The sequence below is a fragment of the Lepus europaeus genome, chromosome 12, assembly GCF_033115175.1.
Source record: "Lepus europaeus isolate LE1 chromosome 12, mLepTim1.pri, whole genome shotgun sequence".
Lineage (NCBI taxonomy): Eukaryota > Metazoa > Chordata > Mammalia > Lagomorpha > Leporidae > Lepus > Lepus europaeus.
The window spans coordinates 1,655,150-1,682,225 of record NC_084838.1 but is presented as its reverse complement, the minus strand read 5'-3'; the positions used below and the strand labels follow the sequence as shown (position 1 = coordinate 1,682,225).

Here is a 27,076-nt window from a genome sequence, read left to right as displayed (position 1 = left end):
ACCTCGAGGCCCCGGGGCCGGAGGGCGCAGCCGCCGGGCCAACCTCGCAGCCAGGGCTTCGCTCCGGCCCCGCTCCGGCCCCGCTCCGGCCCCGCTCCGGCCCCGCTCCGAGGGCCCAGCGCCCGCCGGGCCGCGCTGCCCCACCGCGCCCGGCCGCCTCGGCTATTGAGATGCAAATCGCGCCCCACAGTCGCCGCGCGGGGCGACGGCCGGGGCGGATCCTTCCGCAGCCCCGGCTCAAACTTTCGGCCTCCGAAAACTTGAGAGCGAGAAGTAGTCCCCGCGGCGGCCCCGCCGCCCCGCGCCGCCGCCCCCAGCGCCCCGCGCCCCGGCTCCGGACGCGCGCCCAGGCCGCGGCGGCGCGGGGCCGCCCGGGGCGAGCGCGCAGGGACGCGCGGCCCGCGACGGGGCGAGGGGTGCGGAGGGATCGCGGGGCGGGGCGGCCGGGGCGGGGCGGGGCGGGGCGGGGGGCGGCCCTCCCGGCGGGGGCGGAGCGCGGCGCGGCCCCGCGCCTCACTCGTGCCTCGGCCGCGGGCGGGAGCGCAGGGGCGCGGGCGCTGCGGAGGGCGAGCGGCCGCCGAGCCGGCCCGGACACTGCGAGGGCGCCGCCGGCCGGGAGGGAGCGGGCCCGCCCGCCGCACCGTCGGGCGCGCGTGTGCGCGGGAGCCGCCGCCCGGGGCAGCGGGCAGCCCACGGGCCGGAATGCGGCCGCTGCCGGCGCCCCTGCTCTGCCTGGCGCTGCTGCCCGCGCTGGCCGCGAGAGGTAGGCGCCCGCCGCCGTGGCGCGCAACTCGCCGCGCCCCCGGAAACTTCCCGCGCGGCCGCGCGTGGGGGTCGGGCCCTGGGCCGCTCGTCGGGGCGCCGCTCCGCGGTCGGGGCCGGGCGTGGGGCCGTGGGGGCCCCGCGGGGCGCGCCGCCGCCGGCCGCCGCTTCTCGGTTTGAGTCGAGTCCCGCCGGCTTCCTGTTGCTCGTCGGGCCGCTGGGTTCTGTGCCGCGCGCCGGGGCGGATGTCGGGGCGCGGGGCGCGCAGCCCGGCTCGCGGGCGGGCGGGCGTGGGGGTGCGCCGAGGCCTCCGCCGTGCCCGGCGGGACTGGGGTTTTCGGTCGCTCTCCGCAGCTGAAGTTTGGAGACCGCGGGGGCTGGGGCGCGGGTTCCCGCCCGCTCCCGTCGGGAGCTCCGGGGCGTGAGAATGCCCGGTCCGCTACCCCTCCCAAAAAGTGGGCTCCAGGTCACACCCGTCCCCGTGGCCGCCGCGCGCGCGCTCCGCAGCCGCCTTCCGGGGCCGTGGCGGGGCTGCCCCTGGAGACGCCCGCCGCGGGGGCAGGTATTGGGTGTCGGCGGAGGCGGGGCGGCCCCGGGCGCTGTCCCCGTGCCCCGGAGGCGGCCCCGGCGACAATGGGCCGCTCTGATTCCGCGCCCGGCGCTTTGTCGGCGGGCGGGGCGGCGGGGGCGCAGCTGTCGCATTTTCCCACGAGTGGGGGCTGCCCTGGCAGATCGCGTTCGCACGAGACAATCTGGGTGGCTGGACGGGGCTCCCGCCCTCCAGGGCTCCCCGAGCACCCAGCTTGGTGTGGGGGGGGGCTCCAGCGGCCCCTCCCCCCCAGTTCACCTGCCGGCCTCGCCCACCTGTTCCCAGGCCTGGCCACCTGTGGGCACAGGCCCTGGGCCAGGGCACTGAAGCCCTCGGGGTTTCATCCGGGGCTTGCTGTGGCCCCAGCTGCTCCCCACCCCACACTCATGCCCGGGAAACGAGTGGTGGGCCCTTGGGAAGCCCCCGTAACCACCCTCTCTCCGCCACTTCCCCAGGCCCGAGATGCTCCCAGCCCGGGGAGAGCTGCATGAATGGTGGCAGGTGTGAAGTGGCCAACGGCACGGAGGCCTGTGTGTGAGTACCGCCGCGCCGCGCCGGGGACCTGTTGCCTTGGTGGGGAGCCGAGCTGTGCCCCCGCCGCAGCCGGAACACTGGGCCATTGTCTTCTGGGGATAGCCCAGAAGGCCGGTGGGTCACGTGCTGACTTTTATTGGACCCAGCCTGGCAATTACTTAATCACCGGCAATTATGCCGCCACGCGGGTCTGGCCACTGGAGGTCTCAGTGTGCCGGGACGCTTCGGGGTTGAGGGGCGACCCCTGACCCCCTTGATTCCTGAGGACCCTGGGACACGGTTGGTGTGTGGGGGGGTGCTGTGTGTCCTCCCCCACTGTGTCACCTGGGCAGCCGCCTGCCCTGTGCAGGAAATGGCTCCAGGACAAAACGCAGCCCCTGCTCGGCCCAGAGCCCTCCCTGGGCCCGGGGTGCCGGCTGCACCCAGCTCCTGGGGCCGTGGGCTGTGGGGCCGCCTGCGGGGGTTTGCTTCCTGTGTCTGCAAGTGCAGCCTCCGACCTCCCAAACTCGGGGTGGCGTGGGCGGGCGGAGGCCGGGATGTCTTGGAATGCGCTCCTCGCCCGGCCGCCCGCCTGCCCGGGAGCCCCCCGTCGGCCCCCCAGCCGGCGCCCGTCAAGTTCAGCTCGTCCCTGACCAGAATAACCAAGAGGCGTCTGGAACCGGAGGGAGTTCCCCAGCCGTGGGCGCCCTCGTTCCAACCGCCCAAGGGCCCATTGCCGTGGCAACCCCGGCGGCTCCTGCCGCCCCGGTGCCCGGCCTGTGGGCAGGCAGCCCCCCCCACGCCGAAGCCAATTAGGCCGTCTGCGTGCAGTTTAATGGACAAAGCGGATTGTGTCTTTGTCAGGCACTAATGAATGCTCATGGCTTTTCTCCCCCCTTGCTTTTTGGGGCTGCCCTGCCCGTGCAGAAGCCTCGCGGACGCTGGCGGCCCTAAATCTCGTTTCCTTCCATTCAGGGGCCGACAGCTGGGCTTCAGCGGCCGCGCAGCCGCTATTGTTGGAGAGGCGGATTAATGCCGAGTGATTAATTACGCCCTTCGCTCCCCGGCGCTCCCGGGCCGGGGCTGGGAACCTTCCTGGGAGGGCGGTGCCGGCGCGCGCCCCCCGCGTCCCCTGCCCGGACCCGGCGGGAAGCCTGCCTCAGTTGGGCCTGGCGCGCAGCCGAGCTCTGCCACAGAGGCCTCATTGTGCCCACGCCACCCCCAGAGCCAATTGGAAGGCAGGACGGAAGCGCCGTGGGCAGAGGCCCCCACCCCTGGGCAGCAGGGCCTCCGAGGGACGCAGGTCCGGGGACTCTCACTGCGGGCCCCCCCCATGGGCCGCCCTGCCTCCCGGTTCCCGCCCACCCTTCTCAAAAGGCCCCGGAAGGTCTGTCTAGGAGTTGGCCAGAGCCCACGGGGGGCCCATGGGGGCCCAGGGGAGAATCCCACCCTCTTCCCAAGGAGGCAGCTGGTGTGGGGGCCTCCCGAGCCCGCCGGCCCCATCCCGGCTGTGCGCTTGGAAAGTTCTGGACTCGCGGTGCCGACTCCCCTGCAGAGGGCATGGGAACGGGATCAGGCGGCGGCTCGCCTGTCCCCGGTGAATCATCTCTTCCCATCCCGGGGAGAAGGAGCCGTCCCGGGCGGCCGGTCAGGTGGTTGTGGGGCTCAGAGGCGGAAGGAACCGTGTCCGTTGGAGGCGCAGCCCCGAGACTGGTCGTGGAGGGGCTGTGACCTGGGGGCAGGTGGGCGCGGCCTCTGGGTAGCTGCCATGTGTGGTGGCCACGGTGGCTCCGTCCGGTGCTGGGGGATGTCGGAGAGCCCCCAGGAGCGGAGTGACTGTTGGGGTGGGCTGTGTTGTCCAGGGCTGCTGGCCTCTGGGCTGGGAAATGCGGCATCTTCTGGGAGTCCCCGAAGTGGAGTGGTCCCTCGTGCTGGAGCTCCCCGGGGGAGAGGGGGTAGTGGGCGTTAGCTTTGGGCCGCCCCGCGTCCAGCCCTGGCTTCGGCGCCCCGCTAGCTCCATGACCTGGGTCATCAGGGCACGCGGGTCTCGGTTTTCCCTTCTGTGCAGTGGGACTGCTTCCCAGTTGGCCTGTGGGGGGCGGTGGCCGGCACCAGGTGAGAGGCCCTTCCCTCCCGGCCTCCCCGGGAGCCACAGCTTCTGTCAGGTCCTGTCCCTTGGACGTTAATTTGGTCCGGGAATTAACTCAGCGGGTGGGGGCGCGGGCCCAGGCCTTGCTTGGGGAGTGCTTGTGATTTTGTGATTCTGCTACCTGCGTGGCGCTAGCCCCAGCCGCCTTTGCTTCCTGCGACATTTTAAAAACAATTTATCTGGCCGGCGCTGTGGCTTAACAGGCTAATCCTCCGCCTTGCGGCGCCGGCACACCGGGTTCTAGTCCCAGTCGGGGTGCCGGATTCTATCCTGGTTGCCCCTCTTCCAGGCCAGCTCTCTGCTGTGGCCCGGGAGTGCAGTGGAGGATGGCCCAAGTGCTTGGGCCCTGCACCCCATGGGAGACCAGAAGCACCTGGCTCCTGGCTTCGGATCAGTGAGATGCGCCGGCCGCAGTGGCCATTGGAGGGTGAACCAATGGCAAAAAGGAAGACCTTTCTGTCTCTCTCTCTCACTATCCACTCTGCCTGTCAAAAAAAAAAAAACAAAAAACAAAAACAAAACAATTTATCTAGGAATTTGAAAGAACTGAGAACAAGACCCCCCCCCCCTCATTCTCCAGACGGCCACAACGGCCAGGTCTGGGCCACGCTGAAGCCAGGGGCTTGGAAACCCACCCAGGTCTCCCACACGGGTAGCAGGGACCCTGGCACGTGGGTCGGCGGTGGCGTCGGGTCGGAAGCAGAGCAGCGGGGACTGGAACCAGCGCTCTCGTGGGAGATGCTGAGCCCGCGGCCCGGCGACAGCAGCCCCTGGGGGACCCACGCTGGGGACGTGGCGGGCCCAGCCTCACCCACACTCAGTCAGCGTCCAGGGTGGGCTGGAGGCGGCAGGATGGCCTCCAGCTCGCGTGACTAGCGGGATCGGGCCTGGCGTGGCCTGATGTCGGGGTCAGGCGGTGGCCCTGGGGTCGCACAGCTGGTGCTGTGTGTGGCCGCCCTGCCCCTCTGGTGCTCCCTCCTGCCCGCCCCAGCCACTTCCCAGCCGCTCTGCGAGGAAGTGGGGCTGGGGGTGTGGCTTCCCTTACGGGCCTGGTGGGAAGTGACCAGGCCCTGGACGCCAGCCGTCCCTGTCACCCCTGTCTGGCTGTTTCCATCCAGTCACCTGCACGTCCCAGCCAGGCCCCGGGGAGGCACGGTGCCGGCCTTGGTCTGTGTCGCACCTGGGCCTCCAGGATGTGGTCAGAACAGCGCAGACGCGGCGTCAGGTGGAAAGTGGGGGTGGTGGCCGGGGCCCAGGGTTCTTCCAGGGAAGGGCCCTGTAACCCGCACTTTCTCATTGCAGGACAATGGACGAGTAAGAGCGGGGCGGGACGGACATGTGACCTTGGCCGGAAGAGGCTGGGGCGGCCCCCACGGAGTGGCCCAGCTGCTGGGGCCGGGACCCCTGACGTGGGGGGGCGTCGCAGGCTGAAGGCCCCCGTGGAGGGGCCCAGGGCTTGCGCCACCCTGGTGTGAGGAGGGGACCTTTCCTGTTTCATGTCTTGGCTATAAATAGCGAGAGGATGTGGCTTTGCAGTCGGCTGCGCGCTGCTTTCCTGGGTGACGCGGGGGTACGGTGGCCTGGGCAGCCGCGGCCCCGGCTCGGGCCTCGCGGAAGCCTGGCAGGCGCTGCTGGTGGTGGGCGCGGTCTGTCTGGTTCCCAGTTTACAGGTGGGAAGACGGAGGCGGGCGGTGTGGGCGGGTCCTGCCCCTCACATCCTCAGGTTTAACAAGCGGCTGCCCCTGGGCGTCTTGGCGGTGGGCCTGGGCCTGCCTGCCCGTCCAGGCCGGGGCGGGGCCCCTCTGCTGGGACAAGGACGTGCAGCCAGGCTGACCCCTGGGAGTCAGGCCGGCCCCGGCGGGCAGCTTCTGCCAGGCTGGGACCTGCCCCAGCCTAGGCGTGCTCCCCTGATGGCTGGAGCAGGCTGGGAGGGCGGGGGGCGCCCTTCTCGGGCCCTCACCCCACTGCCCAGAGGCCTGGATGGCTGTCGGTAGTGGTCAGTTAGGCACAGTGGGAAGCCTGCCCTTCAGCCGTAGTCGTGTAGAGCTTGGGGCACTTGGGGCACGGTCTGATGGAATTTGGGGTGCTTTGGTGGCATTTAGCTCACCTCTGGACTCTGGGGGCAGGACGTCTTTGTCACCCCACGCTGTCCCCAAAAACAGCCACCCCCAAGCTTCACCTGTTCTGGGCGTGCGCGTGTGTCCCAGGTGGTCTGGGTTGTGGTGTGGCGCCCGGCCAGGGGTGCAGGCTCTGGGCCGTTGGTGGACACAGTCCGGACGTGGGGCCTGCCCTCTGTCTCTGAGTGCTCTCAGACGCCCCAGCCGCTCCCAGGTCTCGGGCAGGCTGCGGGGCTACCCTCAGCTCCCACTGCGTGGGTTGTGGCCAGCTCCGGGGGCCCTGGCCTCCTGGGTAGATGGGGCAGTTTGTCACCCCACGGTCGTCGGGCTTCCCCTGTCGCTTGCCTGGGTGTCTTTGTGGGGTGCTCTCGAGCTGGGGGATCCCCAGCAGCGCAGGGGGCCAGCCTGGCCCTTCCCTGAGCCAGTGCCGCGGGGAGGCGGGTCCCGAGGTGCCGCCAGTCTATGACAGGCCGGGGTTTGAGAGGTGGACATCCCCCCCACACACCTGGAGTCTCTAGGCCCGGACGGGGGACCCGGGGCTGGGAGGATGCTGGGTACTGAGGTGTAGCTTGGCCCTGGACTTCTGCCTCCGTCAGCCTGCGCCACAGCCCGGGAGCCGCATGGGAGGCCGCGTCGCTCCAGGTGGTCCCTCCAGGGCGCCCTGGCCAGAGGAGGGGGTCTTTCTGCCTTGAGTGTCCCACCGGTTGTGGGTGGGGCCGGCTGGGCTGCTGTGAGGGGGGAAGGTGGGGGTGCGAGCGGGAAGGCTCCGTCCAGGGGCCTCCCCCCTCGGTGTCAGGTGCTGACGGCCGGAAACACACGGTTACTGGAAATGAGGCCCACGGAGAAGCCGGGCTCTGAGGCTGTTTTTCCCTGACAGCTTTCTGGTACGCCGATGCTGCCACGGGAGCTCGGCCCCGCCTCTGCCCACTGCGCCGCGGCTGTCCCTGGTTGGTCCCTGGTTGGTCGTGGCTCCTGGGGGCAGCCCCGGGGGGCGGGGCTGCCTCTGCTTCACTTCCTTCCCGGGGCGGGGTGGGGGGGCGGCAGCCTGAGGCTTGTGTGTGTGGGAGGCCAGGCAGGGAGTGCCAGCGTCCGCGCTTGGTGGGGGTCAGGTGCGAGGTTGATGTGGGTCACATGGGGTGGACCCAGGTGAGGTTGGGGACAGCTCAGTGCCCCCCACAGTCCTGGGACACCCTGGGTCCCGCCCCCGAGAGCCCCTGCAGCGCTGGGAGCCCATAGCTGGAGCCCAGGCACCTTGGTGGCCGTGGCTGTGTGGACGGCAGGCGCACCTGTGTGTGAGCCAGGCTGGGATGGGTGGGGCTCAGCTGTTGCAGGAGGCTCTTCTGTGGGCTGTGGGGGTGGGCGTGGCCTGGGGGCCACATCTGCTGCCCACCACCTCTGCCATGGCTGGTCAGGGGGCAGCTCAGAGTTGGCCCCGTGGGGGTCTGTGTGGTGGCACAAGGCAGGTGTCCTGGGAGCTACCTCACCCAGCGCCCGCGGCTCTCCGCCTGGGGGCAGGTGGCTGTGGGTTACCTCCCTGAGCCCCCCGAATGCACACGATGGGCAGGAGGAACACAGGCACTGTGGGGGAGCGGTGCAGAGGTGGCTGGGGACTGCCGGCTTCCCAGGGCTCCCACCCGGAACCCTGCCTCTGCCCCCACGGGTTTCTTGTTTCAGCCGAGCTCAGGTTGGAGCAACCCTGGGCCTCCTGGCCTGGGGAGATGGCATGGTCAGGCACGATATCCAGGCCGGGACGGGGTGGGACGGTTGGGACGCACGCCCTCCTCGCCTTTCCCACGGACCTGCCCCAGCGCTGCCCGCACCCCTGACCTGCCCGAGCCTCCCCGTGAGGCCACAGCTGTGAAGTCCCAAGTGCAGGGCAGGGCGGGGGGGGGGGGAGCAGGAGGGGCGTGGCCTGGTGTGTGCCCCGCCCCTGTTCTCCAGGAGGATGCCGGGCGCCCCCCCAGGGTCTCCCCGCCAGCCCCCACAGGTGGGGGATGTTGCCAGCAGGCTCGCTTTGGGCTTTGGCGCCGAGCTCCGTCTGCAATCGCCGACTTCATTAATCGAGTTTTGGATTAAGCCCTCCCAGCGGCACCCGCCCCGTGGGCGTATCGATCGCCTTGGCTGCGGCTGCGTAGCTGTGGGGTGCGGGGCTGGGCTCACCCACGCGGGAGCGCAGGCCCCGTGGCACGCGTGGTGCCCGGGAGCCGAGTCGGGTGTGTGTGTGTGCGCATCTGGGGGGCCCGGCCTCCTCTGCAGCTCTGGATGGGAAGTTGCCCCTGTGGCCCGAGGGGAGGCCGGGCCCCGGATTCACACCCCCAGGGGCCTGGGCGCCCCCCGGCGCCCCCCCGCGGGCGGCTGGGCCGTTTCCCGGAAGCTGCTGGAGCCTCCCCGGCCACCAGGCCCCCTCGGATGGGGCTGCCGGGACAGCGGGGCCTAAGGCATTGTTTGCCTGTGGTGGGAAAGGTGGCTTCCGGGAGGCCGCTCCGGCACAAAGGGCTTCCCCGGGCAGAGGAGGAAGCTGGCCTTTCCTGTGCCTCCTCTCAGCACTGCCGAAGCCCCGAGGACGCAACTCGGGCAGAGATCGGAGGACAAGGGAGCAGAGCGCTGGGTGCTCGGAAGGCCGCCCGCCTCGGTTTCCCCAGTGCCCCTGCTGCCTTCCCTTCCGGCCGGCCCCTCTGCGGGGCCCCGCACGGCTCCAGGCTGCCCCCGCCTAATGGCCGCTGCGGAGGCCAGGGGAGGCCATAGGCGGCTGGAGGCATCCGCCAAGCCCGTGGCTCTGCGTCCCTTCCGTGGCAGGGCCGGCAGCGCCCTGGCTGTGTGGGTGCCCTGTGCCTGCACCCTGTGGGAGAGGAAGCTGGGAGCGGAAAGGGGAGTCGGGGCTTGTGGAGCCGTCTCCCACGCGGCCGGCTGGTCCCGGTGGAGCCGTCTCCCACGCGGCCGGCTGGTCCCGGTGGAGCCGTCCCCCCACGCGGCCGGCTGGTCCCGGTGGAGCCGTCCCCCCACGCGGCCGGCTGGTCCCGGTGGAGCCGTCCCCCCACGCGGCCGGCTGGTCCCGGTGGAGCCGTCCCCCCACGCGGCCGTCTGGTCCCGGTGGAGCCGTCCCCCCACGCGGCCGGCTGGTCCCGGTGGAGCCGTCTCCCACGCGGCCGGCTGGTCCCGGTGGAGCCGTCTCCCCACGCGGCCGGCTGGTCTCAGACAGGTGTGCGGGCAGCCTGCGGCCTTCCGTGCCGTGTGGGGCTCTGCCCAGGACCTCCGGTGGTGCAAGGGGACGCGGGCCGGGGAGCCCCTGCCCAGGACCTCCGGTGGTGCATGGGGACGCGGGCCGGGGAGCCCCTGCCCAGGACCTCCGGTGGTGCATGGGGACGCGGGCCGGGGAGCCCCTGCCCAGGACCTCCGGTGGTGCATGGGGACGCGGGCCGGGGAGCCCCTGCCCAGGACCTCCGGTGGTGCATGGGGATGCGGGCCGGGGAGCCCCTGCCCAGGACCTCCGGTGGTGCATGGGGACGCGGGCCGGGGAGCCCCTGCCCAGGACCTCCGGTGGTGCATGGGGATGCGGGCCGGGGAGCCCCTGCCCAGGACCTCCGGTGGTGCATGGGGACGCGGGCCGGGGAGCCGCTGCCCAGCCTGCCGTGAGCGCTTCATTCTTCAGCAGCCGTGTTTCCTGGCGGGGTCTGGGCCCCCGGCCTGGGACGGCCCCCGGCTCGCCCTCCCTCTGTTCTCAGGCCTGATCTCGGCCTCTCCCAGTGGCAGGAGCCGTGGGGTCCCCGTCCCGTCCGCACCCAGCCTGCACGGGCCCATCCGCCCTGGTGGGGGTGATGGATGGCGGGGGGGGGGCAGGCTGTGAGCGCGGCAGGGCAGCTGTGGTTTGGGCAGAAGGCAGCTGCCGGGGGGGCCGGGGGGCGGCGGGGTCGTGCTGTGGGGGGGGGCAGGCCGAGCCGTGCTTCGATGGTGGTGTGGCCGATGCCCTGTGGGGACCCAGGCAGGTGCAGCAAGACCCCCCGCTCCTCCCTGGGCAGGAGGCCAGTCAGGGCTGTGTGGGGGAGGCAGAGCCCGGCAGGGTCTGGCCCGGGTTCCCAGGAGCAGGCAGCGCGGTGGGCATCTGGGGAGGAGGTGACCCCCACTTATCATCTGCCGTCCGGGAAACTTTGGACTTGTGTGTGTCGGGAAGATGGGCTGGGAGCTGAGCCAGGAGGCCCTGGGGGGGGCCCACTGCACCTGGGCAGGTCTCCGAGCACAGGTGGAGCTGCGCAGGGGCTAATTAAAGCCAGGGCCGCCTCCCCCTCTGTTCCCAGGGACACGGGCTGCCCGGGGTGGTGGGCGGGGCCGGCCGGTGCCTGGCTTCAGCCCTCGCGTGGGGCCCTGCCCCCTGCCCCCCCGCGGAGCACAGCCCCGCACCGGCCTCGGTTTCCAGGCTTTTCCCCACCGCAGGCCCCTGGAGCCGGGCGGGGCACCCGGGTGCCATGGGGTCCTGGGTGCCTCTGCACAGCTGCCTTCTAGCAGGTGCATCTCACCTGTGCCAGTACAGCCTGGCCTGGGCCAGAGCCAGAGCGGGCTGGTGGCCGCGGGGGCTGCTCCCTGCCATACCGCAGGCACTCGCGGGGAGGCGATGCCTGGATGGGCAGGTGCACATCTGGCTGGGGGCCCCTCCTCCGGGCCCCCGCTGTCCGTCAGAGGGAGCCCCTCCGGTTCCGTGTGATGAGGGGCCCCGGCCCTACACTGCCCCCACCCTCCGGCTGGACAGAAACCGCTCACCTCATCCCGCTCAGTCCCGCCCCCTCGTCACTGTGCAGAGGGAGCTGTCACCTGACCCCGGGGGTGGCAGATGGCCACTTAGCTTAGAAAGGAAAACAGCGCGATTTAGAATTAGTCCCGGGTGAAAGGTCACGGCAACATCTGCCTGCGATGCTTTTTGGAGCTGCATTGCTGTGGAGGGCGGGGGAGGCGGGCGGGAGCCGGCCGTGGCAGTGCCGACGCCCGGAACAAAGCCAGGCAGAGGCCTGGCCGCGTCCGGGCGCCCCCAGCCACCTGCTGCTCACCTGAGCGGCCAGGCCACCAAGTGCGGTGAGGGCCAGGAGGGAAGGTGGATGAGCAGTGGCCGCTGACCTCAGGTGGGGACTTGGAAGGGAGCCCATCTCTGCGGCTGGGCTCGTGCCGTGGGGGCTGCAGTGGCGGGGGACAGGGCCGCTCTTGTCCCGGCCAGGGCGGCTGCGTCCATCTTGGGAGGAAGGAGGAGCCACAGGCGGCAGGGGTGTCGTGGGTCGCTCCACGTGACCCTGGCCGGGGCCCCCGTGGGGACCCCCATAGGGTGTGCCTGCCTAGGGGTGTTCCCCAGTGTCCACACCCACCTGCCGGCACAGGTGTGCAGGACACAATGGCCTCTCCAAGGGGTGGGCTGAGCTGGGCACTGGGGGGAGGAGGCGCGACAGGTGTCAGTCCCTGGGCAGCCCCAGCTCTATGGCCGCCTGGGCCTGGGTGTGGGGGCCGGGAATGGCCTTCGGGGACGGCCACACAGCTGCACCCTTGCCTGCACTCCCAAGCCCCTCTGCCTCCTCCCGGCTGAGCCAGGGCCCACCCCACCCCTCCCGTGGCCCTGCCTGTGCCGTGGCTCTGGGGTGTGAGCGGTAGGTGCTGGCCGCCCCACGGCAGGCCCTGCTGGGCAGCGCGCCTCGGTGTGGCCCCGGGAGCCCGGGGTGGCAGTGGAGCACAATGGGCGCTCTCAGCCACCGCATTCCCCCACATTCTCCTCGGCCGGCCGCCCGGCTCCTGCCCCACCCGCCGGGCCGGCCGGCAGCCAAGCCCAGCGGGAGCAGCTGCCGCCCCGTCCACCCGCAGGCGCACCTGCTCCCAGCTGCTTTGTCCGCACTGCCGACGCCTGATTTATTGGTGTATTTTCCCCGGGGACAGCCCAGCGTCACACGGCCGCGGTGACGGGCATGCCTCTGGCCTGGGCAGGTCTCCCACAGGTGCCCCCCTGGGTGGATGGGGGAGGGGTGTGGGGTCTGGGCAGGCCCCCGTGTCCCATCACCTTGGGACACTCGGTTGCTCTGACCCCCCCCCCCGGTGTCTGCCCAGGGACCGGTGATGGGGTGGCCCTGGGTGAGAGTGGTGGGCTTCCTCCCCTCGGAGCCTGGCGGGGAGGGGCTGTGTGTGTGCCGGGAGCCGCGGCTTTGATGAGCGGGCGCCCTGTGTCCCGCCCCCACCCCCTGCTGCTGTCGTCAGCGGCTGGGAAAGGAAAAAGAGCTCTTTCTCCGAGTGGGAGCCCCGGCCAGCTCCCGCCGTGACAATGGGGCATTGATGCGGCCCGGCCAGCCTGTAACTGGACCTCACGCACGGGGGCCCCGCAGCAGAGGCCGCGGTGGGCGCGCCTTCCTCGGGCTGAGCCTGCTCCCCGCTCCCAGGGTCCCAGGCCCGGCTGCCCAGGGGGTGGGGTGTTTTCCTGAAGCCTGGGTGGGTGGGTGGGGACTTGTGGCTTTCTGGCTGCAGATGGTCAGCGGAGTGGCCATTTTGTGTCCCCCCTGCCCGAGGTGCGGCCGCAGATGAAGCCTGCAGGGGAGACAGATGTCCCCCGGGCCTGTGGGATGGGGCCCACAGACCCTGCCCCGGGCGGGGAGGGAGCCAGCAGCACGCGGACCCGGGGCTGTTGGCAGCAAGGGCTCGGGTGCAGGCCTGGGGTGTGCCCGGCCTGGGGACCGTCTCCCACGCGGCCGTTCTGGCTCGGCTCTGCTGCCGAGAAAGCGAGGCCAGGCCGGGACTGTGGGTCCTGGGGGGAGGCGGGCAGGGACCAGTGCCCCCTTGGCTTCCCCAGCTGTGGCTGCTGGCCAGCGCCGTCTGGATGTGTCACGGAGCCCTGCTGCTGACGGGGGCTCGGCCTCCTCGGGGGGAGGCGCCTGTGTGGGAAGATGGCGTCCGTGCGTCCGTCCGTCTGGGTGTCGCCCTGCTTCCCAGCCCCGTACGAGAGATGGTCTCCATCACAGGGCGGCCCCCTGGGGTCAGCACGGCCTGGCTGGGTTTGAAGCCTGAGCCAAGTCTTTCTGGAACGTCCCCCCAGTCAACAGTCACCATCCTTTGGAGGTGATGTGAAGCCCCTGGCAGCCGGCAGCGCGGGGAGCTGTCGTGCGGCCGCCCCCTGCCCGCCTCCCCGAGGAGGCCCTGGCACCCGCACCCGCTGTCCGGGGGCAGCTGAGGCCGCAGCAGGTGTCCGTGCCGAGCGGTGCTAACCGGCCTGCCTGTGTGCCAACAGCTGCAGCGGGGCCTTCGTGGGCCCGCGGTGCCAGGACCCCAGCCCGTGCCTCAGCAGCCCCTGCCGGAACACGGGGACGTGCCACGTGGTGGACCGCGGCGGCACCGTGGACTACGCCTGCAGCTGCCCCCTGGGCTTCTCCGGACCCCTGTGCCTGACGCCCCTTGACCATGCCTGTGTCACCAACCCCTGCCGCAACGGGGGCACCTGCGACCTGGTCACGCTGTCCGAGTTCAAGTGCCGCTGCCCGCCGGGCTGGTCAGGTGAGGGTGGGGGCGTGGCGCCTCTGTGTCCGGCCCTGGCCTGCCTTCCAGGGGTGCCCTGTGTCCTCCCCCACCCGCCCCTGACCCCGTGTGGAGGTTCCAGTCTCCAGGCCAGCCCGCTGCACCTGCTGCTGTCCCGGGCAGGGGTGGTCACTCGGGCCCTTGGTGTCTGCAGAAAGAGTGACCACGGAGCAGATACTGGGGGCCACCCGGGGTCATGCCTGAGGCCCCTCCCCAGTGACCTGGGGGCTGACTCCCTCCCCTCTCCCCCCCTCCCCCACCAGGGAAGTCGTGCCAGCAGGCAGACCCGTGTGCCTCCAACCCCTGTGCCAATGGCGGCCAGTGCCTGCCCTTCGAGTCCTCGTACATCTGCGGCTGCCTGCCCGGCTTCCACGGCCCCACCTGTAGGCAGGACGTGAACGAGTGCGCCAGCAACCCCGGGCTGTGCCGCCACGGGGGCACGTGCCACAACGAGGTGGGCTCCTACCGCTGCGCCTGCCGCGCCACCCACACCGGCCCCCACTGCGAGCTGCCCTTCGTGCCCTGCAGCCCCTCGCCCTGCCAGAACGGGGGCACCTGCCGCCCCACGGGGGACACCACGCATGAGTGCGCCTGCCTGCCAGGTAGGTCCCGCCTGCTGTGCACGCCGGGGGAGCCGGGCAGCAGGTGCGCCTAGGAGGAGGCCCGCACGAGGCCCAGGGCCAGGCCGGAAGCCAAGCTAACGCTGGCCCACCCGGGTCCCCACCTCCCGTGCTGCTTGGGGTTAAAGTCTGGCTGGGCCAGCAGGACTCCCGGTGCCAGGCTCCTTGGAGTCACCAGCCTGGGCCATCCCTCCGGTCTCCCACCTGCCCGGCCTGGCCCCGAGCCTGCCTCTGGGGCCCTGCGGTCTCCGCTGTCCCCCATGGGGTTGGCGTGCGCTGTTGTGCAGTCCCCAGGACTTCCCCGTCTCCTGGTGGGAAAAGATGGGCAGTGGCCCCCCCAGCCCCACCCACAGACTCGGCTTTCTGGAGGGCGGGGCAGAGCTGGGGGGGCCCCTGGGCATCCCTGGGTTGGGATGGCCACGATGCAGGTGGGCAGGTGAGGCGTGAGCGGCCTTGTCACGTGACAGCTTGGGCAGGCTGGGGGAAGGCCATGCGGCCTGCTCAGAGCGCCGGCCCGGCCCGGGGCAGTGCTGGGTGGGAAGAAGGGTGGCCGGTGGGGTCCTTGCACCGGGAGCACGCGGGTCTGAGGCCCGAGATCCGGGGGCCGTTTGTGCCTCTGGTGAGGGGACGCCCGGCCTGGGGCGGGGTCGGCTGGCCTGGGTGCAGAGCTGAGCCGCTGCCCAGACGCCACCCGCAGACCCTCTGGGTGTCAGGGAGACCCACGTGATGGTCACAGTGGACACAGAGGCTGGGACCGCCCTGCATTCCGCCAGCCCTGGCTTCCCCGGTGAGCGGGCCTGGCTCTGAGCCCACAGCCGTCACCCCCAGCCCCACAACGAGCCCTGGGCAGCCCCTCTCAGGTCCCTGCTGGCCCTGTTTCCAGGGCAGGGCTGTGTGGGCAGAGCTGGCCAGGTCCACGTGTGAGAGCACACGCCCTCCCTCTCCACTGCCCAGGCCGGAGGCCGGTGCTTGGGGTCCGGGCCCTGGACCCCTGGCTCTGGGCTCTGACCAGGGGGCTGCCCCCAAACTGCTGTCCGGTCTGCACCGGCTGTTCCCGGCCTCGGCCTTTGGCTGCAGTGTGGTGACGGGGGCCGCTGGGTGGGGCCCTGGGAGTGGGGGCGGGGCAGGTGGGGCTCACAGGTGCCCTGGGAGGGGCCTTAATCAGTAACCGGCCGCAGGTTTGGCTGTTGCCAGACGCCTTTCTGGGTTGATGATTGAACCGGGGAGGGTGAGCGGATTAATGCGTAACCGCCTTGTGCCAGGGCCGTGCCGGGAGCCCAAGGCTGCGCCCCTGCCCTCCCTGGAGCTGCTGGCCAGGGGCTCACAGCCTGGAGACCCCCTCGCAGACCGCAGCGTCAGCCCCGGAAGACGGGGTTGCCATGGACGGCGCCCCGTTGGGCACCACTGGGGACTTGTTTGGGGGGGGTTGCCACAGAACCTTCCAGAACCCGGTGTTCGTGAATGCCCTGTGTGGCTGCCAGCCGTCTCGCGGTGGTCTTCCCACGAGAGCCATCACCTGTGGTCCCTGGGGCGCAGCCTGGCCACAGGCGCTGGAAGGGTGAGGAGCAGGGGCCCGGGCCGAGGCTGACGCGGCCCCGGCTGCCCTGCGCAGGCTTCACCGGGCAGAACTGCGAGGAGAACGTCGACGACTGCCCCGCCAACAACTGCAAGAACGGGGGCGCCTGCGTGGACGGCGTGAACACCTACAACTGCCGCTGCCCGCCGGAGTGGACAGGTGCGCCGCGGGAGGCGGCCCCCGCCCTCAGCCAGCCTGGGCGCCCCGCTCGCTCGGCCCCATGGGCCCAGCATCGAGTGCCCGGCGCTGGACCACCCCATCCTTTAGCACAGCATTGCAGCCGAACCCGCCCCGGGGCCCCTCCCTGGGGGATGCAGGCAAGGGCGGCAGCCGACGCTGCACCGCGGCAAGACGAGCCCCCGTGTGCTGGGCACAGGAAGGAGCTGTGAGGCTGGCCGGGGTGGGGCCAGCCCAGGAGGGCTTCCTGGAGGGGGTGGCACCGAAGGTCTGCACCTGGTGGGCAGGGAGCTCAGGGTGAGGCAGCGCCCCGCAGACGGTCACCTGCCCCCGCCCTGCAGGCCAGTACTGCACGGAGGACGTGGACGAGTGCCAGCTCATGCCCAACGCCTGCCAGAACGGCGGCACCTGCCACAACAGCCACGGCGGCTACAGCTGCGTGTGCGTCAACGGCTGGACCGGCGAGGACTGCAGCGAGAACATCGACGACTGCGCCAGCGCCGCTTGCTTCCACGGCGCCACGTGCCACGACCGCGTGGCTTCCTTCTACTGCGAGTGTCCGCACGGCCGCACGGGTGGGTGCAGGGCCAGCATGAGCGAGGCGGGCGGGACCACAGGGGCCGGAAGAACCCGAGGGTCGGAGGGAGGGCCTGGGGGGAGGCTCCTCGGGGTGTCGGGGGTGACCGCCATCCACCCTGTCCCCCGGCTGTCGGCTGGGGTGACCGCCGTCCGCCCTGTTCCCCGGCTGTCGGCTGGGGTGACCGCCGTCCGCCCCGTCCCCCGGCTGTCGAGGGTGGGTGACCGCCGTCTGCCCTGTCTCCCGGGTGTCAGCTGGGGTGACCGCTGTCTGCCCTGTCCCCCGGCTGTCGGCTGGGGTGACCGCCATCCGCCCTGTTCCCCGGCTGTCGGCTGGGGTGACTGCCGTCCGCCCTGTCCCCCAGGAGTCGAGGGTGGGTGACCGCCGTCCGCCCTGTCCCCCGGGTGTCAGCTGGGGTGACCGCCGTCCGCCCTGTCCCCTGGCTGTCGAGGGTGGGTGACCGCCATCCGCCCCATCCCCCGGCTGTCGAGGGTGGGTGACCGCCATCTGCCCTGTCTCCCGGGTGTCAGCTGGGGTGACCACTGTCTGCCCTGTCCCCCGGGTGTCGGGGGGTGACCGCCGTCCACCCTGTCTCCCGGGTGTCGGGGGGTAACCGCTGTCCACCCTGTCTCCCGGGTGTCGGGGGGTGACCGCCGTCCGCCCCGTCCCCCGGCTGTCGAGGGTGGGTGACCGCCGTCTGCCCTGTCCCCCGGGTGTCAGCTGGGGTGACCGCTGTCTGCCCTGTCCCCCGGCTGTCGAGGGTGGGTGACCGCCGTCCGCCCCGTCCCCCAGCTGTCGAGGGTGGGTGACCGCCGTCCGCCCCGTCCCCCAGCTGTCGAGGGTGGGTGACCGCCGTCTGCCCCGTCCCCCGGCTGTCGAGGGTGGGTGACCGCCATCTGCCCTGTCTCCCGGGTGTCAGCTGGGGTGACCGCCGTCCGCCCTGTCCCCCGGGTGTCAGGGGGTGACCGCCGTCCGCCCTGTCTCCCGGGTGTCGGGGGGTGACCGCCGTCCACCCTGTCTCCCGGGTGTCGGGGGGTGACCGCTGTCCACCCTGTCCCCCAGGCCTGCTGTGCCACCTCAATGACGCGTGTATCAGCAACCCCTGCAACGAGGGCTCCAACTGCGACACGAACCCCGTGAACGGCAAGGCCATCTGCACCTGCCCCTCGGGCTACACGGGGCCGGCCTGCAGCCAGGACGTGGACGAGTGCGCCCTGGGTAGGTGCGGGGGGCGGGGGGGTCCCAGGGCGCCCGAACCGAGGCCCTGGCGCACACAGCGGCCCCTGACCTGCCCCCCCCCCCGCCAGGTGCCAACCCCTGCGAGCACGCGGGCAAGTGCCTGAACACCCTGGGGTCCTTCGAGTGCCAGTGCCTGCAGGGCTACACGGGCCCGCGCTGCGAGATGGACGTGAACGAGTGCGTCTCCAGCCCCTGCCAGAACGACGCCACCTGCCTGGACCAGATCGGGGAGTTCCAGTGCATCTGCATGCCGGGTGCGTGGGGGGCGGGGGGCGGCGGGGCGGCGGCGGCGGCGGCTGGGGGGGGCGCCGGGGCCGGCGGGCGTCCGGCCTACGGGGGTGTGGGGGAGCCCCCAGGCTGACCGCCTCCGTCCCCGCCACAGGCTATGAGGGCGTGCACTGCGAGGTGAACACGGACGAGTGTGCCAGCAGCCCCTGCCTGCACAACGGCCGCTGTCTGGACAAGACCAACGACTTCCTGTGCGAGTGTCCCACCGGTGAGGCCTGGGGCGGGGCTCTGGGGGCGGGGCCTCGAGCCTCCTCCCGAGATGGACACGGGTTCCTGTGCGAGTGTCCCACCGGTGAGGCCTGGGGGGGAGGGGGTGGGGGGGAGGGACCGCAGGTGGGGGCGGGACGTCCAGGGCAGGACACCCGGGGTCGGCCTCGAGCCTCCTCCCGAGATGGCCGTGAGCAGCCTCAGACCGCTCGGGCAGGCGGGAGTGGTTTGGAGAGGACTCGGCGGTGGGCCGTGGGCGGAGCCAGCACTGAAGGTGCCGCTGCCCGGCCGCAGGCTTCAGCGGGCACCTGTGCCAGTACGACGTGGACGAGTGCGCTAGCACGCCCTGCGAGAACGGCGCCAAGTGCCTGGACGGGCCCAACACCTACACCTGCGTGTGCGCCGAAGGTGCGGGGCCCGCCGCGGCACACCTGGGCACGCCCGGGCTGGAGCGTGCTCTGCTCCGACGGGGGGGGGGGGGGCGCCCCGTCCCCCACCCCCCACCCCCCGCCCCGCACTCCTGCCTTCCTCCCCTGTCCCCCACCCCCCGCCCCACACTCCTGCCTTCCTCCCCGGGGCTGCGCTGGCCCGGCCTGGCTGGCAGCGTCCCAAGCCCTCCCGTGCCCACCCCTCCCGCCACGCAGGCTACACGGGGACGCACTGCGAGGTGGACATTGACGAGTGCGTCCCTGACCCCTGTCACTACGGCTCCTGCAAGGACGGCGTCGCCACCTTCACCTGCGTCTGCCGGCCCGGCTACACCGGCCACCACTGTGAGACCAACATCAACGAGTGCTACAGCCAGCCCTGCCGCCACGGGGCCACCTGCCAGGACCGTGACAACGCCTACCTCTGCCTCTGCCTCAAGGGGACCACAGGTGCCCGGCCGGGCCGGCGGGGGCGGGGCGCCGGCGGGGGCGGGGCTTGGGACTGACGGCCCCGCCTCTCTCCCAGGCCCCAACTGCGAGATCAACCTGGACGACTGTGCCAGCAACCCCTGCGACTCCGGCACCTGTCTGGACAAGATTGACGGCTACGAGTGTGCGTGCGAGCCGGGCTATACAGGTGAGTGGGGCCCGAGGGCCAGGTGGCAGAGGCCCGAGCCAGCCGCAGCAGAGTGCCTGGGTGGGCCGGGCTGGCCCCCGTGTGTCTGTTGTCCCGGCCATCCCTCCAGCCCGGGCTGGGCCTGGCAGGTGGTGAGGACGCAGGCTGTGGGCAGGCCAGGCCCCCGGCTGCGTATCCATCTCTGCCCGCGGCCTCTCTGGACCACAGGCACCCACCAGGCAGCCTGGGTGTGGGCGGCGCCAGGCCGGCCGGGGCTGTGGCCACCTGGGAAGTGCGCAGGGGCAGTACGCTGTCCTGGGTTGACCCACGGGGAAGCGGGGGCGTGGCTGCCCCCCACCACGAGGGAGGTCTGAGCCCCGCCCCTGCCCGCAGGCAGCCTGTGCAACGTGGACATTGACGAGTGTGCCGGCGGCCCGTGCCACAACGGGGGCACCTGTGAGGACGGCGTCAACAGCTTCAGCTGCCGCTGCCCCGAGGGCTACCACGGGCCCACGTGCCTGTCCGAGGTCAACGAGTGCAGCAGTGACCCCTGCGTCCACGGGGTCTGCAGGGACGGCCTCAACGGGTACGGCCGGGCCAGAGTGGGCTTGAGACACCGTGGGTCCCGGCCTGCGGGGCACCGTCGGAACCGGCAGGGCCCCCTCGTCTTTGCCCAGGGTCCACAGTGGGGGAGGAGGGGAGGACCCCCAGCCGTGGCGCCGGCCCTGTGCTCTCCCAGGTCTGGCACAGCCTCGGCTGCGGGTCCAGAGGCCCCGACTCTGGGCTGCTGACAGCCCACAGCCAGGCCCACGTCCGACCCGCCGTGTGGCCGCCTCGCAGGTACACGTGCGACTGTGCCCCCGGCTGGGGTGGCACGAACTGCGACGCCAACAACAACGAGTGCGAGTCCAACCCCTGTGTCAACGGTGGCAGCTGCCGCGACATGACGGGCGGCTACGTGTGCACCTGCCGCGAAGGCTTCAGCGGTGAGCCGGCCGCGCCCAGCTCCCACGGCCTCTCCCCCCGGGGACCCTGGCCTCTGCTCGGGACACGAGGGGGCTGGGGGCCCGTGGAGCAGACCCTGGGCTCCTGCAGCGGCCCACGTGCTGACCGCCGTCCACCCCTGCAGGCTCCAACTGCCAGACCAACATCAACGAGTGTGCGTCCAACCCTTGTCTGAACCAGGGCACCTGCATGGACGACGTGGCCGGGTACAAGTGCAACTGCCTGCTGCCCTACACAGGTGAGCCGGGCGTGGCCGGGCGGGGCCGGGGCCCGGCTCAGTGGGTCTCAGCAGGTGTTCCAGAAGGTTCTGCAAGGAGTCTCTGTAAGCCCGCTGCTGGCTGCCCAAATGTGGGCCCGCGCCTGGGGGAGGGGCTCCAGGTTAGCGGAGGCACGGAACACCGGGCTGAGAGCTGTGCCCTCCCCCGGGAGCCGGCCTGAGGGGTCCTTTTGACAGGGGTGCTCCCTGTGTGAGGGGCCCGAGGAGCAGAGGAGGGGTCCCAGCCCCTGCCGTCCCTGCAGCCACGGGGCCGAGGACCTGCGGAGTCGGAGGCCCCCGGGCCGGGGCCCAGGGTTCCCAGGACAGCGCCGTGGCCGCGGGCGTTCTCCGTGACCGGAGGCAGGGGCTGGGTCTCGCCCCCCCACACCGCACGGGGCGCCCCTGAGGCCCTGGCCGCCGCCTGCCTCGGGGCCAGGCGGGAGGTGCGGGCTGTGCTGACCGCTTCCTGTCTGCCCGCTCCCCACTTCCCTTGCACAATTGTCGGAAACGCTGGCCCAGTTCCTGCCTGCCCGGGTCGCCCTGGAAACCGATAGGAAGAAAGGCCCTGGGAAGCGATAGCGGGGACGCGGGAGATAGCGGGGGACGCCAGCCCCGCGCCCGTAAACAGGAAGTCAGGGCTGTGTGCAGCGGCCAGGGGCCTGGGCCTGCGGCCCCGTCCATCTCTGCCCAGCTGTCTCCCCAGCGCAGGGTCCCACTTCTCCCACGGGTGCCGGCCCGGGGCGCTGGCAGGGTCAAGGCTTCACCGTGCGTCCCCCTCCCCGTAGGAGCCACGTGCGAGGCGATCCTGGCCCCCTGTGCCCCCGGCCCCTGTAGAAATGGCGGCGAGTGCCAGGAATCCGAGGACTACGAGAGCTTTTCCTGCGTCTGCCCCCCGGGCTGGCAGGGTGAGGCTGGCCCCCGAGGGACCCGCAGTGGACAGTGGGAGGTCCCGGGCAGCAGCCTGCAGGGCAGGACCCTTCCCGTCCCCAGCTCCCCTGACCCCACGGCTGGGCGGGTGGAGGCGAGGCGTGGCCCGGCGAGTGGCGGCTGCAGGTGCCTGAGCGGCCTGGGCCCCTCCCCCGCAGGGCAGACCTGCGAGATCGACATCAACGAGTGTGTCAAGAGCCCGTGCCGCCACGGCGCCTCCTGCCAGAACACCCACGGCGGCTACCACTGCCTGTGCCGGCCTGGCTACACAGGGCGCAGCTGCGAGACCGACATCGACGACTGCTGGCCGAGTGAGTGGCCCCGGGCAGGACGGGGCGTCTGGCTGGTGCCGGCCGTCGGCCTCCGCCTGCTGTGCTGATGTGGGCGGTACGGGGCCCAGGTCAGCCGGGGCTCCCGCAGGCTCCCCCAGGCTGGCCCAGGTGGTTCTGGGAGGCCGAGGAGCCGGCGGCCAGCTGGGCCGCCTACAGCTCCGCTCTGGGGGAGCCACGGTTCTGTGTGGCTCCCCAAGGCGGCGGCAGAATGCTCCGTCCGTCTCTTGGGCTCTCCTTGGAGCCCCGTGGGGAGGCAGACCCCACGCACGAGGCGGGCCGTGGGTGGGGGCTCCGGGGGGCCGGCCGTCAGCCGCAGCGACGCGCCCACTCAGGCCTGGCCTTCCGCCCCTCGCAGACCCGTGTCACAATGGCGGCTCCTGCACGGACGGCGTGAACGCCGCCTTCTGCGACTGCCTGCCCGGCTTCCAGGGCGCCTTCTGCGAGGAGGACGTGAACGAGTGCGCCAGCAACCCCTGCCGCCACGGCGCCAACTGCACCGACTGCGTGAGCGGCTACACCTGCACCTGCCCGCCCGGCTTCAACGGGATCCACTGCGAGATCAACATCCCGGACTGCACGGAGAGGTGCGCGGGGCTGGGGGCCGGGGGCCGGGGGCCGGGGGCCGGGAGCCAGGGGCTGGAGGCTGGAGGTCAGGGGCTGGGAGCCAGGGGCAGGGGGCCAGGGGCCGGAGGCTGGGGGCCGGGAGCCGGGGGCTGAAGGTCAGGGGCCAGGAGCCGGGAGCTGGGGGCCGGGGGCTGTGGGCTGGGAGCTGGGGGCCGGGAGCCAGGGGCCGGGGGCTGGAGGTCTGGGGCCGGGAGCTGGGGGCCAGGGGCCGGGGGCCGGGGGCTGGAGGTCTGGGGCCGGGAGCTGGGGGCCAGAGGCCGGGGGCCAGGGGCTGGAGGTCAGGGGCCAGGAGCCGGGGGCTGCGGGCCGAGAGCCAGTCCAGGCCCTTGCAGTGTGGCGTCCCTCCTGGGGGCGGCTCCTGACCTGCTGCCCTGGCCCAGGGGGTTCAGCCTGCAGGTGCTTGGGGCTGGGAAGCTTGGGGTGGTCCTGGCCATGCCCACTTCCTGTCCAGCTCTCTGCCCATGCCGGTCCCGGGGGGCCGCAGTGATGGTTCAGCTCCCCGGGCCCCTGCCACGCACGTGGGAGACGGGTGGGTTCTGCACGCCTGTCTCGCCTTTCTCTGCTTCTCTGCCTTTCAAATACAATGAGAGCAAACGCAGGAGAACTCAGCAGAGCTGGTGTGTCCCACGCCCCGGCAGGCGAGCACTTTGTCATGGTCTCGTTTGCCTCCTTGCCGTGGCCGCCAGGAAACTCGGCGTTGCACTCCGGCCAGTGCCGCCCCTGGTCCTGTGCCCTGGGCTCTCCTGCATCCTCCTTTAACCCTTGCGTCCCTGGGTGTGTGGCGAAGCCCCCGTCTGCAGGGAGACGGGCTGAGCAGTGAGGGTCTGCGGCCTCCCTGTGGTCAGCCAGGCTGCTTCCGGCCTCTCCTGGCCGACGGGCCCCGATGGCTCGAGTTGAAGGGAGGACGCTGGCTTGGAGGAGCCCCCTGAGCGGGGACCCCCACCCTGAGCGGGGACCCCCACCCTGAGCCTGCTGCCCGCTGCCTGCCACCCCCAGCTCCTGTTTCAACGGCGGCACCTGCGTGGACGGCATTGACTCCTTCACCTGCCTGTGCCCGGCCGGCTTCACCGGCAGCTACTGCCAGCATGACGTCAACGAGTGCGACTCGCGGCCCTGCCTGCACGGTGGCACCTGCCAGGACGGCTACGGCACCTACAAGTGCACCTGCCCCCAGGGCTACACCGGCCTCAACTGCCAGGTGAGGGCGGGCGCTGGGTCGTCTCGGCTGCCGGCCCGCCCCAGCCCGTACAGCTGTGGGAGGAGCCAGAGGCAGAGGCAGGAGACACCGCCCAGGTTTCTGGAGCCTGGGCGGGAATGCCGTCGGCGGGATATGGGTGGCCGTGATAGGGCCCCTCGTGGAACAGGGCGGGATTACCGCCTGTCCATCTTCACGTGGACGGCTCCCAGTGGGCGTTGCCGACGAGAGGCTTCACTGTCTGGGTTTGCGGCGGGCGCGGCTGACCCCTGCTGCCCATGGCTGACCCCCGCCGCCCGCGGCTGACCCCCTGCCGTCCACAGAGCCTCGTGCGCTGGTGCGAGTCCTCGCCCTGCAGGAACGGCGGCAGGTGCTGGCAGACCAGCACACGCTACCACTGCGAGTGCCACAGCGGCTGGACCGGCCTGCACTGCGACGTGCCCAGCGTGTCCTGCGAGGTGGCCGCGCACAAGCGAGGTAACGCCCGACGCCCGGCGCGTGCTGGGGCTCTGCCGCCGGCGCGGGGCCCGGCCTCACCTGCCCGCCGTGCCGTCCCCGCAGGCATCGACGTGGCCCAGCTGTGCCAGCACGGGGGCCTCTGCGTGGACGCGGGCGACACGCACCGCTGCCGCTGCCAGGCCGGCTACACGGGCAGCTACTGCGAGGACGAGGTGGACGAATGCTCGCCCAACCCCTGCCAGAACGGCGCCACCTGCGTCGACTACCTGGGCGGTTACTCCTGCAAGGTGGGGCCCGGCCGGGTCCGCGGGGGGACGGCCTGGAGGCCGAGGGCTGGCACGGGGGTTCCGTGCCCCCACATTGTGTCCCGACGCCGTCCCGGGGGTCCGGCCCCCGCCCCTCAGCTTGCAGAGGCCCCGCCTGGGGGCCCCAGGTCTGTCGGGTGAGGGTGCTGAGCGCCGCCCCCCCGTTCTGCCCGCACAGTGCGCAGCTGGTTACCATGGCACCAACTGCTCCCTGGAGGTCAACGAGTGTCTGTCCCAGCCCTGCCAGCACGGGGGCACCTGCATCGACCTCACCAACACCTACAAGTGCTCCTGCCCCCGGGGCACCCAGGGTGAGTGCCCGCCCCCGGCCCGGCCGCCCCGCCCCCGTGCGCCCCGCGGGCCCGGCCCTGACCGCCCGGCGCCCTGCAGGCCTGCACTGCGAGATCAACGTGGACGACTGCAGCCCCGCCCTGGACCCCACCACGCGGAGCCCCCGCTGCTTCAACAACGGCAGCTGCGTGGACCAGGTGGGCGGCTACAGCTGCCGCTGCCCGCCCGGCTTCGTGGGCGAGCGCTGCGAGGGCGACGTCAACGAGTGCCTGTCCGACCCCTGCGACGCCCGCGGCACCCAGAACTGCGTGCAGCGCGTCAACGGGTTCCACTGCGAGTGCCGCGCTGGCCACACCGGTGGGTGCCTGGGCCGGGGCGCGGCGGGCGGGCAGGGGCGGCCACACCGGTGGGCACCCAGGCTGGGGTGTGGCTGGGGGCAGGGGTGGCCACACCGGTGGGTGCCCCGGCCGGGGCGCAGTGGGTGGGCAGGGCGGCCACACCGGTGGGTGCCCGGGCCAGGGCGTGGCTGGGGGGCAGGGGGTGGCCACACCAGTGGGCGCCCAGGCTGGGGCGTGGCTGGGGGCAGGGGGCAGCCACACCAGTGGGCGCCCAGGCTGGGGTGTGGCTGGGGGCAGGGGCGGCCACACCGGTGGGCGTCCGGGCCAGTGCGTGGCAGGCGGGCAGGGGCGGCCCCTCACGAGCCCCCCGCTTCCCTGCCGCCCCCAGGGCGCCGCTGCGAGTCCGTTATCAACGGCTGCAAGAGCAGGCCCTGCAGGAACGGAGGCACCTGCGCCGTGGCCGCCAACACCGCCCGCGGCTTCATCTGCAAGTGCCCGGCGGTAGGTGGGGGGCGTGCCGAGTCCCGGGGTCTGCAGGGGCGGGAGCAGGGCGGGCGCTCAGGTCTCCCCTGAGACCCTGGTCGCTTGGTTTGTGTCCCCCAAGCTTCGGGCAGTGAGGTCTGTGTCGCCCCCTCTGCCGTTTTGCTGGCTGTCTGTCTTTTTTACTTCGTTGTTTTTTAAAGATTCGCGTGTTTCTTTGAAAGAGTTGTGGGGAGGGGAGGGAGGGCTATCTGCCGTCCCCACTGGTTCAGTCCCCGGGATGGCCACAGGGGCCAGGAGCTTCCTCCAGGTCTCCCACACGGGTGCAGGGCCCCAAGGACTGGGTCATCCTCCACTGCCTTCCCAGGCCGCAGCAGAGAGCTGGATTGGAATTGGAGCAGCCGGGACTCGAACCGGTGCCCATATAGGATGCTGGCCGATTGCGGGTGTTTGTTTCGGGCCGGCGTGGATGCCTTGTTGCTAACGGAGCTCTGCGTTCAGGCCTCGGCGCTCGCCCCCCACCCCCCACCCCACTGTCTCCAGACCCCCGTCCACGCCGGGTTTTTCCGCCATGGAGAGGGCCATCGCCCTCTGGGGCTGGCCGGGTCTTGTGGCGTCCGGGGAGCCGGCCCCCGCTGAGCGCCCCGCCTGCACGTCTCCCGCAGGGTTTCGAGGGCGCCACGTGTGAGAACGACGCCCGCACCTGCGGCAGCCTGCACTGCCACAACGGCGGCACCTGCGTGTCGGGCCCGCGCGGGCCCACCTGCCTGTGCCTGAGCCCCTTCACCGGCCCCGAGTGCCAGTTCCCGGCCAGCAGCCCCTGCCTGGCCGGCAACCCTTGCTACAACCAGGGCAGCTGCGAGCCACGGCCGAGAGCCCCTTCTACCGCTGCCTGTGCCCGGCCAAGTTCAACGGGCTCCGGTGCCACATCCTGGACTACAGCTTCGGGGGCGGCGCGGGGCGCGACATCCCCCCGCCGCAGGTCGAGGAGGCCTGCGAGCTGCCCGAGTGCCGCGAGGACGCCGCAACAAGGTGTGCAGCCTGGCGTGCAACAGCCACGCGTGCGGCTGGGACGGCGGCGACTGCTCGCTCAACTTCGACGACCCCTGGAAGAACTGCTCGCAGGCCCTGCAGTGCTGGAAGTACTTCAGCGACGGCCGCTGCGACAGCCAGTGCAGCTCCGCCGGCTGCCTCTTCGACGGCTTCGACTGCCAGCGCGCCGAGGGCCACTGCAAGTGAGGCGGGGCCTGGGGCGGGGCAGGATGGAGGGCAGGGCTCTGGGGGGCCCAGGCAGGGTGGAGGGCTGGATGGAGGGGGGGACCAGGGCAGCATGGGATGGCAGGGCCAGGGCTGGCTGGAGGGCGGGGCCCTGGAGGACAGGGTGAGGGGCGGGGCCTGGGGCGGGGCTGGAGGGTGGGGCGGGGCTGGAGGGCGGGCCCAGGGCGGGGTGGAGGACTGGATTGATGGGGGGGTGCCTGGGGC

The 27,076-nt window shown here is 72.0% G+C and overlaps 1 protein-coding gene across 1 annotated transcript in view; it reads left to right on the top strand.

Annotated features, from left to right (window-relative positions):
- The first annotated feature begins 702 nt into the window (after window positions 1-702).
- The window catches only part of NOTCH1 (notch receptor 1), a 35,580-nt gene continuing 9,206 nt past the window's right edge, over window positions 703-27,076 (top strand). Inside the window, 27 exon segments of the mRNA XM_062207261.1 lie at window positions 703-763; window positions 1,807-1,885; window positions 13,371-13,633; window positions 13,918-14,256; window positions 15,887-16,009; window positions 16,369-16,602; window positions 17,667-17,822; window positions 17,912-18,097; window positions 18,226-18,339; window positions 18,633-18,746; window positions 18,983-19,216; window positions 19,293-19,403; window positions 19,776-19,968; window positions 20,223-20,368; window positions 20,512-20,625; window positions 21,429-21,548; window positions 21,729-21,881; window positions 22,258-22,486; window positions 23,523-23,724; window positions 24,045-24,198; window positions 24,283-24,467; window positions 24,664-24,796; window positions 24,876-25,133; window positions 25,503-25,615; window positions 26,260-26,458; window positions 26,461-26,616; window positions 26,619-26,829. Coding sequence (XP_062063245.1) covers window positions 703-763; window positions 1,807-1,885; window positions 13,371-13,633; window positions 13,918-14,256; window positions 15,887-16,009; window positions 16,369-16,602; window positions 17,667-17,822; window positions 17,912-18,097; window positions 18,226-18,339; window positions 18,633-18,746; window positions 18,983-19,216; window positions 19,293-19,403; window positions 19,776-19,968; window positions 20,223-20,368; window positions 20,512-20,625; window positions 21,429-21,548; window positions 21,729-21,881; window positions 22,258-22,486; window positions 23,523-23,724; window positions 24,045-24,198; window positions 24,283-24,467; window positions 24,664-24,796; window positions 24,876-25,133; window positions 25,503-25,615; window positions 26,260-26,458; window positions 26,461-26,616; window positions 26,619-26,829 — 4,580 coding nt within the window.